A 13,053-nucleotide genomic window follows, 5' to 3' on the forward strand; every position below is an offset into this window, starting at 1 on the left:
GTTCCCATCAACACCTGGGTGTTGCTGTTACCCAGAAATAGTTTACTCTGCTGGGTTGAATTACAGTTCTGGTCCTGGATTCCAGGAAATAGTGATTCCCTTTTGTTCACTTAAAGGAGGAACACTTGGAGCGCACACGTCCCGTCAGATGCAACCTGTGAGCGCAGATCATCGGATTCCTGAGGAAGAATATAGTGTATATGATTTGGATTATTCTATTTTTGTTAACATCAGCTTTTCAGAGTTTTATAGCGAGTTTCAGGTTCTACTTCACTGTTTTGGGTCACTCATTGTGTTGCTTTTTTGGCTGCGTCGGCTGTTTCCAGAGCGAAAAGCTGCTAAATACCAAACCAAACAGTAAACAGACAAAGTTAGCGACTAGCTGCGGAACATACTGGAGCATTTAGCTGCTAGGAGACCAAAAAAACGGTGCTAAAAGAAAGAATATTCGACGGACGAAATTAATGGGTTTTTTTATTTGTTTGACCGCAATAATGTTCTCAGGGACTAAGAAGACTTTTGTGGAACTCGTTGCATTTCTACCACATTTGACCAGAGTCTAAATTAAAACCAGGAAAGGCCCCGGTCGGGTCGCTTTCTCAAAGTAAAGGAACTTTCTGGGTGGGATTGAGCAGGGACGACAGTCTCTTGATTGGTCAAACTCACGCGATGAAGCTGCTTCAACTCGTGAACCGCTTCATTCATTAAACAAGGAAGTGGTCTAGTATGGAAATCGGGACCGCTGGACGAGGACAAGGTGACGGCGTTTCTCCTCGTTCGATAACGTTAACAGTAAAGTTAACCTTTGCTGTCGGCTTCCCGACTCGAGAAGAAAGAGGGAGCGATTGCTCGAGCTATATAACACTATTATTTGAGGTTTGAAGCTTCTTAAAGGGGAAGAAACTTTTCTTCAAGGGCTTATTTTAAGAGATTACAGCCCTCCTTCTCACACACACACACACACACACACACACACACACACACACACACACACACACACACTCACACTCACTCTCACTCTCACTCAGTCCAAAGTATTTCACGGTGATATAATACGCTGATAAGCGGCGTGAGAGAATAACAGGTGAGCTTGAGTTACCGTTGAGCTCATTCCTGCATCGTTGCTTTAAAAAGAAAGAGACCACACTGTACCTGTTTAGAACGGGAGGCGTTCAGTAAACAAAGCCACCGAAGATGGTGTTTCATCCAAAACAAAGCCGGCCCCATGCCCACCTCTCGTGTTGTTAGTTGAATAATTTGAGTCTTTTGGAACACTTTTGTCTGGAGAACATCTGGCTGTCACGGTGCCTCATTAATAACAGTCATTATTGTGTCCTCTTTCTTACGATATTTTGCAGACTTCTCTGGTTGGATTCTGCCAAAAACCTGAGGAAATTCTTTCCTTTTTAAACACCGTTGTATCTGTCACCCAAAATAATAATATCCAGAGCGATGCATTCATGGCCACTTCTTAGTTTAGTGCAGCCGATTCACGACGCTGAGCATCCGTTACATCCGTCGGGGTCGACCGCCACGAATTAATTATCAACCTGCTGGAGAATAATTATGTCACCGCTGTGACATTTTTGTTAGCGACTGGCCCTGAGGGGCTGTGTGTTCTTCTTCCTGACATGTTCTCTGTTGTTTGTTTGTTTGTTTGTAACAGCTGACTCTGTCACACAGATATATTCAGATCCACTATTTGAAGTAAAAGTACTGTGACAATACTGCACTTCAAACACAAGTTCTCCAACCAAACCTTACTTAAGTAGAAGTATGTACAGTTGAAACCAGAACTTTACATACACTGTGCAAAAAGACACATAACTCATTTTTTTCTCACTGTCTGAAGTTAAATCAGACTAAACCCCTCCTGTTTCAGGTCAGTTAGGATTACCAAAATTATTTAACTTTGCTAAATGCCACAATAATGAGAGAAAGAATATTTTATTACTTTCTTCAAGGTCAAAAGTTTACATACATTTCCTTAGTATTTAGTAGCATTGCCTTTGAACTGCATGACTTGGGTCAAACGTTTTGGGTATCCTTCCACAAGCTTCTTACAGTACTCTGCTGGAATTCTGGCCCATTCCTCCTGACAGAACTGGTGTAACTGAGTCAGGTTTGTTGGCCGCCTCGCTCGCACACGCCTTTTCAGATCTGCCCTCAAATTTTCGATGGGAATCAGGTCAGGGCTTTGTGATGGCCACTCCAAGACATTGACTTTGTTGTCCTCAAGCCACTTTTTAACTATTTTGGCAGTATGGTGTTCCATTTGGAAGACCCATTTGCGCCCAAGTTTTAGCTTCCTGGCTGATGTCCTGAGATGTTGCCTTAATATTTCCAGGTAATGTTCTTTCTTCATGATGCCGTCTATTTTATGAAGAGCTCCAGTTCCTGCTGCAGCAAAACAGCCCCACAACATGATGCTGCCACCTCCATGCTTCACAGTTGGGATGGTGTTTTCAGGTCTACAAGCTTCCCCCTTTTCCTCCAAATGTAAAGGTGGTCATTATGGCCAAACAGCTCCACTTTAGTTTCATCAGACCACAGGACATGTCTCCAGAAGTTAAGGTCTTTGTCTTGGTGTCTTTTTGCAAACTGTAATCTGGCTTTTTTATGTTTCTTTAGGAGTAATGGCTTCCTTCTTGCTGAGTAGTCTTTCAGCCCATGTCGGTGCAGGACTCGTTTCACTGTGGATAATGACACTTTCTTACCAGCTTCAGCCATCATCTTCACAAGGTCTTTAGCTTTTGTTCTGGGGTTGATTTGCACATGTCGGACCAAAACACGTTCATCTCTGGGACACAGAGCCCGTCTGCTTCCTGAGCGGTGTGATGGCTGGACATTCCCATGATGTTTATACTTGCGTATAATTGTTTGCACAGATGAACGTGGCACCTTCAAGCATCTGGAAATTGCACCCAAGGATGAACCAGACTGTGGAGCTCCACGATTCTCTCCCTGATTTCTTGGCTGATTTCTTTTGACTTTCCCATGATTTCAAACAAGGAAGCAGAGTGTTTGAGGTGTGGCCTTAAAATGCATCCCCAGGTGTGCCTTCAATTAACTCACATGTTGTCAGTTAACCTATCAGGAGCTTCAAAAGCCATGACATCATCATCTGGGCTTGCCCACGTTGTTTAACGACATAGTACTTTTGGTGTATGTAAACTTTTGACCTCAAAGAAAGTAATATAAAATTCTCTAAGAAATTCTCTTTCTCATTATTGTGACATTTAGCAAAAGTTAAATAATTTTGGTAATCCTAACTGACCTGAAACAGGAGAGGTTTAGTCTGATTTAACTTCAGACAGTGAGAAAGAAATTGTGTCTTTTTGCACAGTGTATGTAAACTTCTGGTTTCAACTGTATGTATTCTAAGCAAGTCAGTGTTTTACTATTATACCTGGATTAATATTCCTGCTGCAGTAATGTGTATGTTAATTCCTTTATATCCTGTTGGCTGGTTTAATCTACATTCATGCATCATGTTCTATAAGATCATAAGTTTGTTGCATCTCTGTCCTGTGAGAAAAAGAAAAACAAGTTTTTTTTTTGAAGTAGAGGTTGTGTGTGTGTGTGTGTGTGTGTGTGTGTGTATATATATATATGTGTGTGTGTGTGTGTGTGTGTGTGTGTGTGTGTGTGTATGTGTGTGTATGTATGTATGTATATATATATATATATATATATATATATATATATATATATATATATACACACACACACACACACACACACACACACACACACACACACACACACACACACACACACACACAACCTCTACTTCCAGCCTCTCCTCTATTCTCTGTGTAAACAGCCTGCAGTTCAGTCAAAGTTTCACTGAATTGTTGTCAGCTGACTGCTTGTCTCAGCCGGGTCAATCATGAACTCATAGTTGCGCCGAGTTGCTCAGAATTTAATGTTTTTTTTTTTTTACAGAATCTAGTTAAACAAATGGTTTATTTGGGACACGATTTTAAATGAGGCATGAAGAATACATTTCTTTTGATGAGGTATCGCTATCTTAAGTTCCGTTTTGGTTGCTTATTGTGACGTAAATGTTCATCACACCCGATGCGTTTAAAGACCGCGGTCAACCTCAACATTTCTTTCTCTCTCTCCTCCATCTCCAGGTGAATGGACCGTACCATCGCTCCCAGTCCTCCAGCCTGTGACAGGAGGCCGATCGGCGCTCCCCGCCGGGATGACGAGGTGTGCCGTCAGCCTGTCAGGTGGAAGTCACTCATGGACCTCGTGGGGCTCTGACCTCCTAACCTCCTCTTGAAAGGCTCTGAACCGTCTCTGTCCCCGGCCAGAAGGACAGAATACATAACGGCCCACATTTAGCAGCATGTGGTCTGCTGAGCGGTCTCTCTCTCTCTCTCTCGCTCTCTCTCTCGCCACAGACTATTTGTGGATCTGGTGGTGGTTTCTGGATTTTGCCTTACACCCAGATTTCTTATTCAGCAGTTTCCTCCAACATCCCTAAATATGAAGCTTCACGTCGAGCCTGACGTCCTCGCCCACGTCTCAGAATATTGTCAGACTTTTTAAAAAAACAAAAAATGTTGGCGTAAGATGACGTCGTTCTGTCCGGATGTTCGCGGCGTCTCATTCTTTACGGCACAACGCTGGACAGAAGTGAAGTTCTGCTCGATCCAAAGCTGGAAGTTACCACCTCGGTACGTCTCTGTGTTCTCCTGCGGTCACAATCGGGGAAAAACGCTGGTCAGCTATGCTCAGAATCATGTAACATTACCTTTTATATCACAACGTTGTGTTTATCCATTCAGCAACTTAAAGGAATACTTTTTTAAATAAACTTATTTGCTTTCTCTCCTCGAGTTCGATGAGAAAAAACTATCCCACTCTTGTATTAATACGACTGTTAGCTTAGCTTAGCATAAAGACTGGAAGCAGGGGAAAAAGCACACCTTTCCTTTTTAAAGTTTTGAACTTTAAAGATGCTTTAAAAGTGTATTTTCTTGCATTTGAACCAAGCCCAGTAGCTTCATGTTCAACCCACAGAGATGAGAGTGGAATCTTTCTTCTCATCTAACTCTTTGGCAAGAGAGCAAATCGGCACATTTCACAAAATGTTAATGTATTCGCTTTAAATCCACTCATTGTTTGGGGGAAAATGTTCAAGGATTGTCGACGTTCTGTTGCATTTTCTTTCGTAGGAGGTTTGTAATTTGTCATTTTTTTCACTTTACGGTTTGTGTGGAAGGTTTCTGTCATTAATGTTGTTAAAAGTTAGCACTAAAAACACTTCACGATCAGTCAATCAACAGAAAATGTTATATATGTATATTGTTATGAGTTGAATGCCTTTTGGTTTTGGTTGCACAAAGATACGTTTAATTTAGTCACCTGAGCTACTGGGAATGTTTTTAAAACTTTATACATTAAACAATAAAGTCATTCATTAAATGAAATCGGTACACTAATCTAAATTAATCTCTAATCACAAGTCAATCAAGAGACCTAGCTGCTGTCAAATCAGCCTGAAGGTGCTTCCTGTCTGCAGCTTTACGACGGCCATTCTTCACCTGGAGGTCAGGAGAAGATTTATAGGAATTACAAACATTATTCTCCCACTGCACCAACGTATTGTCGCACGTTTTTATGCTTCCAAATTGTCCATTAATGTCACATCTTGTCTGATATTCACTCTTTTAAGAAGGCATCGCTTTGTTTTAAAGGTACAATTCACCCCATAATCAAAAAAATACCAATTTTTCCTGTTCCTTGTTGTGCTATTTTATCAATCTACCGCCGACCCGGTTACTCAGGATAAGTTTCACGTGGGAACTGTTTTCTACTCTACCAAACGTATCACCGTGCAGATGGAAGCGTGCGTTTGTACGCGATGTTGCTAGCTCACCTAGCACGACCGAGCTAGCTATAACGCTTACGGCTACCAGCTAACGCTACATCAACGTTTACATCACGTTCCACGAGTAGATGCACGCTTCCGTCTGGGCGGTGATAGCTCAGTAGAGGGAAAATAGTTCCTAAATGAAACCGCTCACAACAAGGTCTGAGGATTATCGTAAAGGCGTCGTGATTTCTGGAAAAGTGAAAATGCAGTTTTTCAAATTTATTCAGCCATGTAGCTCCATTATATTGGAGAGAAGTCAGACATCTCTACGGCTGATATCTAGATTGATTGAAAGCACTACAGATGAGAGGAAAAACATGTTTTGATTTTGGGGTGAACCAGAATGCAAGAAAGTACAATTTTCAGATTTGCCGATGGAGCTTAACATTTATTTGTGCCTCATTTATTTACACAGTGGGCTCTCCTTTACTTGGTGTTTTTCGCAAAAAGCACAAGTAGTTTGATTTAACTTTACTTTACTTTAAAGAGGCAATCTGCAAAAATCAAACAGACAAAAATTTTGTAGAACATTCCTGAGGTTGCGTTGCCTTTCAAGCAGTCACTATGTGGCCAACCCAGTCTGTCTGGTACCCCGAGACGTAACACAATATATGTAACACAATATATGTAACACAATATATATATATATATATATATATATATATATATATATATATATATATATATATATATATATATATACACATACATACATACATACATACATACATACATACTGGGTGAGTACATGCGTGTGAAATGCATCATTCAGGACATTTCACCCGATAGCTGAGATAAAAATCAATGCAATCAGTCAAAATCAAAGTAGTTTTCAACAACTTTAATCAACTGATTGTCTTTAAATCTTTTTTTCTTTCTTAAAAGATGAATCACAGGGTGAGATGATTCCAAGTAGAGTTGCATTGAAGTCCAGTGGATTTTCTCACTTTGTGCTTTTACAACAACAACAACAAAAAAAGATTTAAAGACTGAATCTGACAATGAATTGTTAAAAAGCTCTGGATTATTTAGAAAAAACAACCTCTGATAACATAAATGTTTTTGTCCGAATGTATAAAAATGATGAGCCAAACTTTGATTTCCTGGAAATGTATATTATCTTTTTTTATGATTTCAAGATTTACAGTATGGTTACTGTTTTTGTTTTAATATATATATATATAGATTAAAATGATTTTTCTCTGTAAAAACGTTTGTTTTGTAATTGTTCTTTTAGTTGAAAGGTTAATTTCTTTCAACTAACATTTTAACATTTAAACATTTTTACACTCTTCAAATCAAGGACAGGTGTCAGGTTTGAAACATGTTTTATTTCTTACTGGCATTCACAAATTGGTGCTTCTATTTTAAATGTAACTGTCACCTCAGGTTCAACTGCACCATTGAACAACTGGACCTAATCGACGTCTGCAACAGAGGTCAAATTAAAAGTTATGTTTTTCATTTCCAAAATCTGTTGTCTATATACACTGTGTCCAGGGACTGGACTTTAATTTAGGCCAGCCACAAAGGGAACATGAAATCCATCACTCACAGCGGATGAGGAGGAAAATGAAAACGTTTTCCAACTTAAAGGCCGTCGGAGAGATTAAGACTTTGCTGCAGCCAAATGTCTGTGGAGTGAAACAAATGGTGTTTACTTGTAAAGCTTTTAAAATGTCAGAGATCCTCCTGTGGCCTTGAGTTCAGATATGTTAACATTTCAGGGTGGGTGTCATCCAGGAAGAAGAAGTTAGACTATATTATTATAATATACTGTGACTTTTTATGATGTTTCAATGATATACTAAACTATGACTTTTTGTGACTTTTTTACGACATAATATATAACATACTATACTATGACTTTTTAGAACCTTTTATGACAGACATGTTGAAAAAAAATTAAAAAGTTAGACTTAATAAAAATATCCCCATGGTCGAAATTATGTGATAGAAAGTCGAAATTATGAGATAGCATGTTGTCTGTCTCGACATTAAAACTATCACAACAGGTGGACAGGAGAGGCAACAGCCCGTAAAGCGGTTTTTCAACAAGTGACTGAGTTGAAAATGATCAACAAATAATCCCAAAATGTCCAAGAAGAGAAAAATGTATGCAGAGGGAAGAACATTTAATGAAAAATGGGAAAGCGAATACGTTTGTGCTTCAAGGAGAAAAACCGGTCTGTCTTCTGTGCTATGAGGCAGTGTCTGTGATGAAGGAATACAATTTATGTTGGCATTTTGACACCAAACACAGAGCTAAATTTAGCCTCCAAGAAAAAAATTAAATTGTCCAAGAATTAAAAGGCAGACTACAATCGCAGCAGAATATATTTACAAAAGCTACAGCCCAGTGCATGATGTACTATACTATGACTTTTTATGACTTTTTATGACATACTATACTATGAATTTGTATGACTTTTTTATGACATACTATACTATGAATTTTTTCAACATACTATACTATGACTTTTTTATTACTTTTTTATGACATACTATACTATGAATTTTTATGACTTTTTTATGACATACTATACTATGACTTTTTATGACTTTTTTATGACATACTATACTATGACTTTTTATGACTTTTTTTCAACATACTATACTATGGCTTTTTTTGACATACTATACCTTTTTATGACTTTTTATGACATACTATATGACTTTTTATGACTTACTATACTATGACTTTTTATTACTTTTTTTTGACATACTATACTATGACTTTGTATTACTTTTTTATGACATACTATACTATCACTTTTTAGGACTTTTTTTCAATACTATACTATGACTTTTTATGACATACTATACTATGACTTTTTATCACTTTTTTATGACGTACTATACTATGACTTATTCATGACATACTATACTATGACTTTTTTATGACTTACTATACTATAACTTTTTCTTACTTTTTTTAACATACTGTACTACAACTTTTTCTTATTTTTTTATGACATACTATACTATGACTTTTTCTTACTTTTTCATGACATACTATACTATGACTTTTTATCACTTTTTATGACTTTTTATGACATACTATACTATGAGTTTTTCATGACATACTATACTATGACTTTTTTATGACTTTTTATGACATACTATATTATGACTTTTTCTTACTTTTTTATGACATACTATACTATGACTTTTTATGACTTTTTCATGACATACTATACTACGACTTTTTATCATTTTATATCACTTTTTTTATGACATACTATACTATGACTTTTTATTACTTTTCATGACATACTATACTATGACTTTTTATTACTTTTTCATGACATACTATACTATGACTTTTTTTACGACATACTATACTATGACTTTTTTCAACATACTATACTATGACTTTTTCTTACTTTTTCATGACATACTATACTATGACTTTTTATGACTTTTTATGACTTACTATACTATGACTTTTTATGACTTACTATACTATGACTTTTTCTTACTTTTTCATGACATGCTATACTATGACTTTTTATCACTTTTTATCACTTTTTCATGACATACTATACTATGACTTTTATGACTTTTTATGACATACTATACTATGACTTTTTATGACTTTTTATGACGTACTATACTATGACCTTTTATGACATATTATACTCTGACTTTTTTCAACATACTATACTATGACTTTTTATGACTTTTTCATGACATACTATACTATGACTTTTTATCATTTTATATCACTTTTTTTTATGACATACTATACTATGACTTTTCATGACATACTATACTATGACTTTTTATTACTTTTTCATGACATACTATACTATGACTTTTTATTACTTTTTTATGACATACTATACTATGGCTTTTTTTTACGACATACTATACTATGACTTTTTTCAACATACTATACTATGACTTTTTCTTACTTTTTATGACATACTATACTATGACTTTTTTTACAACATACTATACTATGACTTTTTATGACATACTATACTATGACTTTTTATCATTTTATATCACTTTTTTTATGACATACTATACTATGACTTTTTATGACATACTATACTATGACTTTTTTTTCAACATACTATACTATGACTTTTCATGACATACTATACTATTACTTTTTTATGACATACTATACTATGACTTTTTTCAACATACTATACTATGACTTTTTATGACTTTTTCATGACATACTATACTATGACTTTTTATCATTTTATATCACTTTTTTTTATGACATACTATACTCTGACTTTTTTCAACATACTATACTATGACTTTTTATGACTTTTTCATGACATACTATACTATGACTTTTTATCATTTTATATCACTTTTTTTTATGACATACTATACTCTGACTTTTTCATGACATACTATACTATGACTTTTTATTACTTTTTTATGACATACTATACTATGACTTTTTATGACATACTATACTATGACTTTTTCTTATTTTTTCATGACATACTATACTATGACTTTTTTATGACTTTTTTATGACGTACTATATTATGCCTTTTTATGACTTTTCATGACATACTATACTATGAGTTTTTCATGACATACTATACTATGACTTTTTATGACGTACTATACTATGACCTTTTATGACATATTATACTCTGACTTTTTTCAACATACTATACTATGACTTTTTATGACTTTTTTATGACATACTATAATATTACTTTTTATGACTTTTTATGACATACTATACTATGACTTTTTCTTACTTTTTCATGACATACTATACTATGACTTTTTATGACTTTTTATGACTTACTATACTATGACTTTTTATGACTTACTATACTATGACTTTTTCTTACTTTTTCATGACATGCTATACTATGACTTTTTATCACTTTTTATCACTTTTTCATGACATACTATACTATGACTTTTTATGACATACTATACTATGACTTTTATGACTTTTTATGACATACTATATTATTACTTTTTATGACATACTATACTATGACTTTTATGACTTTTTATGACATACTATATTATGACTTTTTTATGACTTTTTATGACATACTATACTATGACTTTTTATGACTTTTTTATGACATACTATAATATTACTTTTTATGACTTTTTATGACATACTATATAATGACTTTTTATGACTTTTTCATGACATACTATACTATGACTTTTTATCATTTTATATTACTTTTTTATGACATACTATACTATGACTTTTTATGACTTTATGACTTACTATACTATGACTTTTTTCAACATACTATACTATGACTTTTCATGACATACTATACTATGACTTTTTTTTACGACATACTATACTATGACTTTTTTCAACATACTATACTATGGCTTTTTCTTACTTTTTTATGTCATACTATACTATGACTTTTTATGACTTACTATACTATGATTTTTTTATGACATTTTATGACATACTATATTATGACTTTTTCTTACTTTTTTATGTCATACTATACTATGACTTTTTATGACTTACTATACTATGATTTTTTTATGACATTTTATGACATACTATATTATGACTTTTTCTCACTTTTTTATGTCATACTATATTATGACTTTTAATGACTTTTTTCAACATACTATACTATGACTTTTTATTACTTATTATACTCTGACTTTTTTCAACATACTTTACTATGACTTTTTATGACTTTTTATGACATACTATACTATGACTTTTTTCAACATGCTATACTATGACTTTTTCTTACCTTTTCATGACATACTATACTATGACTTTTTATGACATACTATACTATGACTTTTTTCAACATACTATACTCTGACTTTTTTTACAACGTACTATACTCTGACTTTTTTTACAACGTACTATACTATGACTTTTTTTAAACATGCTACAATATGACTTTTTGACTAAGGATTAATTCACCAAAATGTTTCTAATGCTAATCATTGTTTTTTAGTGGTTTAAGAACTAACCTGTTATTTAGTCTCTTGATAATAAGAACATCATTTTAAAGAAAATAAATGACATTATGTGATAAAACACTACTATAAAGCCTCTTCCTCTCTGTCTCCACAGCGTGAGTTCATCCAGTTCTGTGAAACACTCTACAGCATGTTCCACGGCGACCCGGAGGAGAACAAGCTCTTCCAGACCATCGCCACCGTGATGAGTCTAGTGCTGCAGATCGGCGAGGCCGGCCACCGCTGGCCAATCTATTTTTTCAAATTATTGGGAAAATAATCCACAGCAACAGATTGTTGAGAAAAAGAAAACAAAGCTGGAATTCTCCTTTTGAAATAAAAGACATTGTTTAAAGACGTCGCTTCTCTTTTTAACTCATCAGATAATCGTCACACGTCATTCTTTCACTCTGACATCATTTCCTGTTGAGCTGATTTCTGTTTGAATGAAGTTTTTATTTGTGAATCAGAAGTTACAATAAAAGAAAACACGAGGAGTTAATAAATATGCAGATTTTAGAGTTGTGTTAGAGATGAATTATGAGCTTTTTAACTTCCTAATATCTATTTTATATTCATGTGAAAACATCTCCTTCAAACTACTGGATTTATTCAAGCTTATCACCAAATCTACGTTTTACAGATTACATGTGAACAGAGCCTGAAGGCATCATGATGTAACTGAAGTGAACCTCCGTTGGTTAGCCGTTAGCGGTGCTGCCAACGTTACTAGCTCTCCTCCTGTTGGTTTGAACACTGATCGGTTGTTTACAATGAAACATGATCAGAGACTAGAACCACATGTTCTACTGAGTACTGGAGAACGATAACCAGCGTTCATAAAGACCTTTGAACGCAAATATTTTGAACACTTGTGGCCTAAAAATGTTTAAAGCTGAACTCAAATTCACAGAAAGGTGTTCACAAATCAAAGATGTCCTGAAACAGAAGCACAGTCACGTTAATGTAACTTCTGAATAAAAACCCCGGCTTCTGTCTTTGTTGTTAAACTAACAAATGTGTATTTGCTCCCTCGAAATTCTGTCTCAGAACAGTTTAAACAAAGTGAAATGTCATTGGTAGCATGTATAATCAGTAATATTTATATGATGTTTACGTCACATCCACAGGAAACAGCAGCACATGAAAGATGACTACAGATGACTACAAACTACAGGCCACAAACTACAGGCTACAAACTACAAACT

General features: G+C 34.9%; 1 protein-coding gene across 1 annotated transcript in view; it reads left to right on the forward strand.

The window, feature by feature from the left end:
- Positions 1–5,447, forward strand: part of gdap2 (ganglioside induced differentiation associated protein 2) — a 28,160-nt gene extending 22,713 nt beyond the window's left edge. The window contains exon 14 of the mRNA XM_068704618.1: positions 4,143–5,447. Coding sequence (XP_068560719.1) covers positions 4,143–4,184 — 42 coding nt within the window. The 3' untranslated portion in view covers positions 4,185–5,447. The remainder of the gene's footprint in view (positions 1–4,142) is intronic.
- The last annotated feature ends 7,606 nt before the right edge of the window (positions 5,448–13,053 follow it).

Source organism: Cebidichthys violaceus, unplaced genomic scaffold (assembly GCF_023349555.1).
Source record: "Cebidichthys violaceus isolate CVI_PGR_0920_01 unplaced genomic scaffold, fCebVio1.0.p SCAF_97, whole genome shotgun sequence".
Taxonomy (NCBI): Eukaryota; Metazoa; Chordata; class Actinopteri; order Perciformes; family Stichaeidae; genus Cebidichthys; species Cebidichthys violaceus.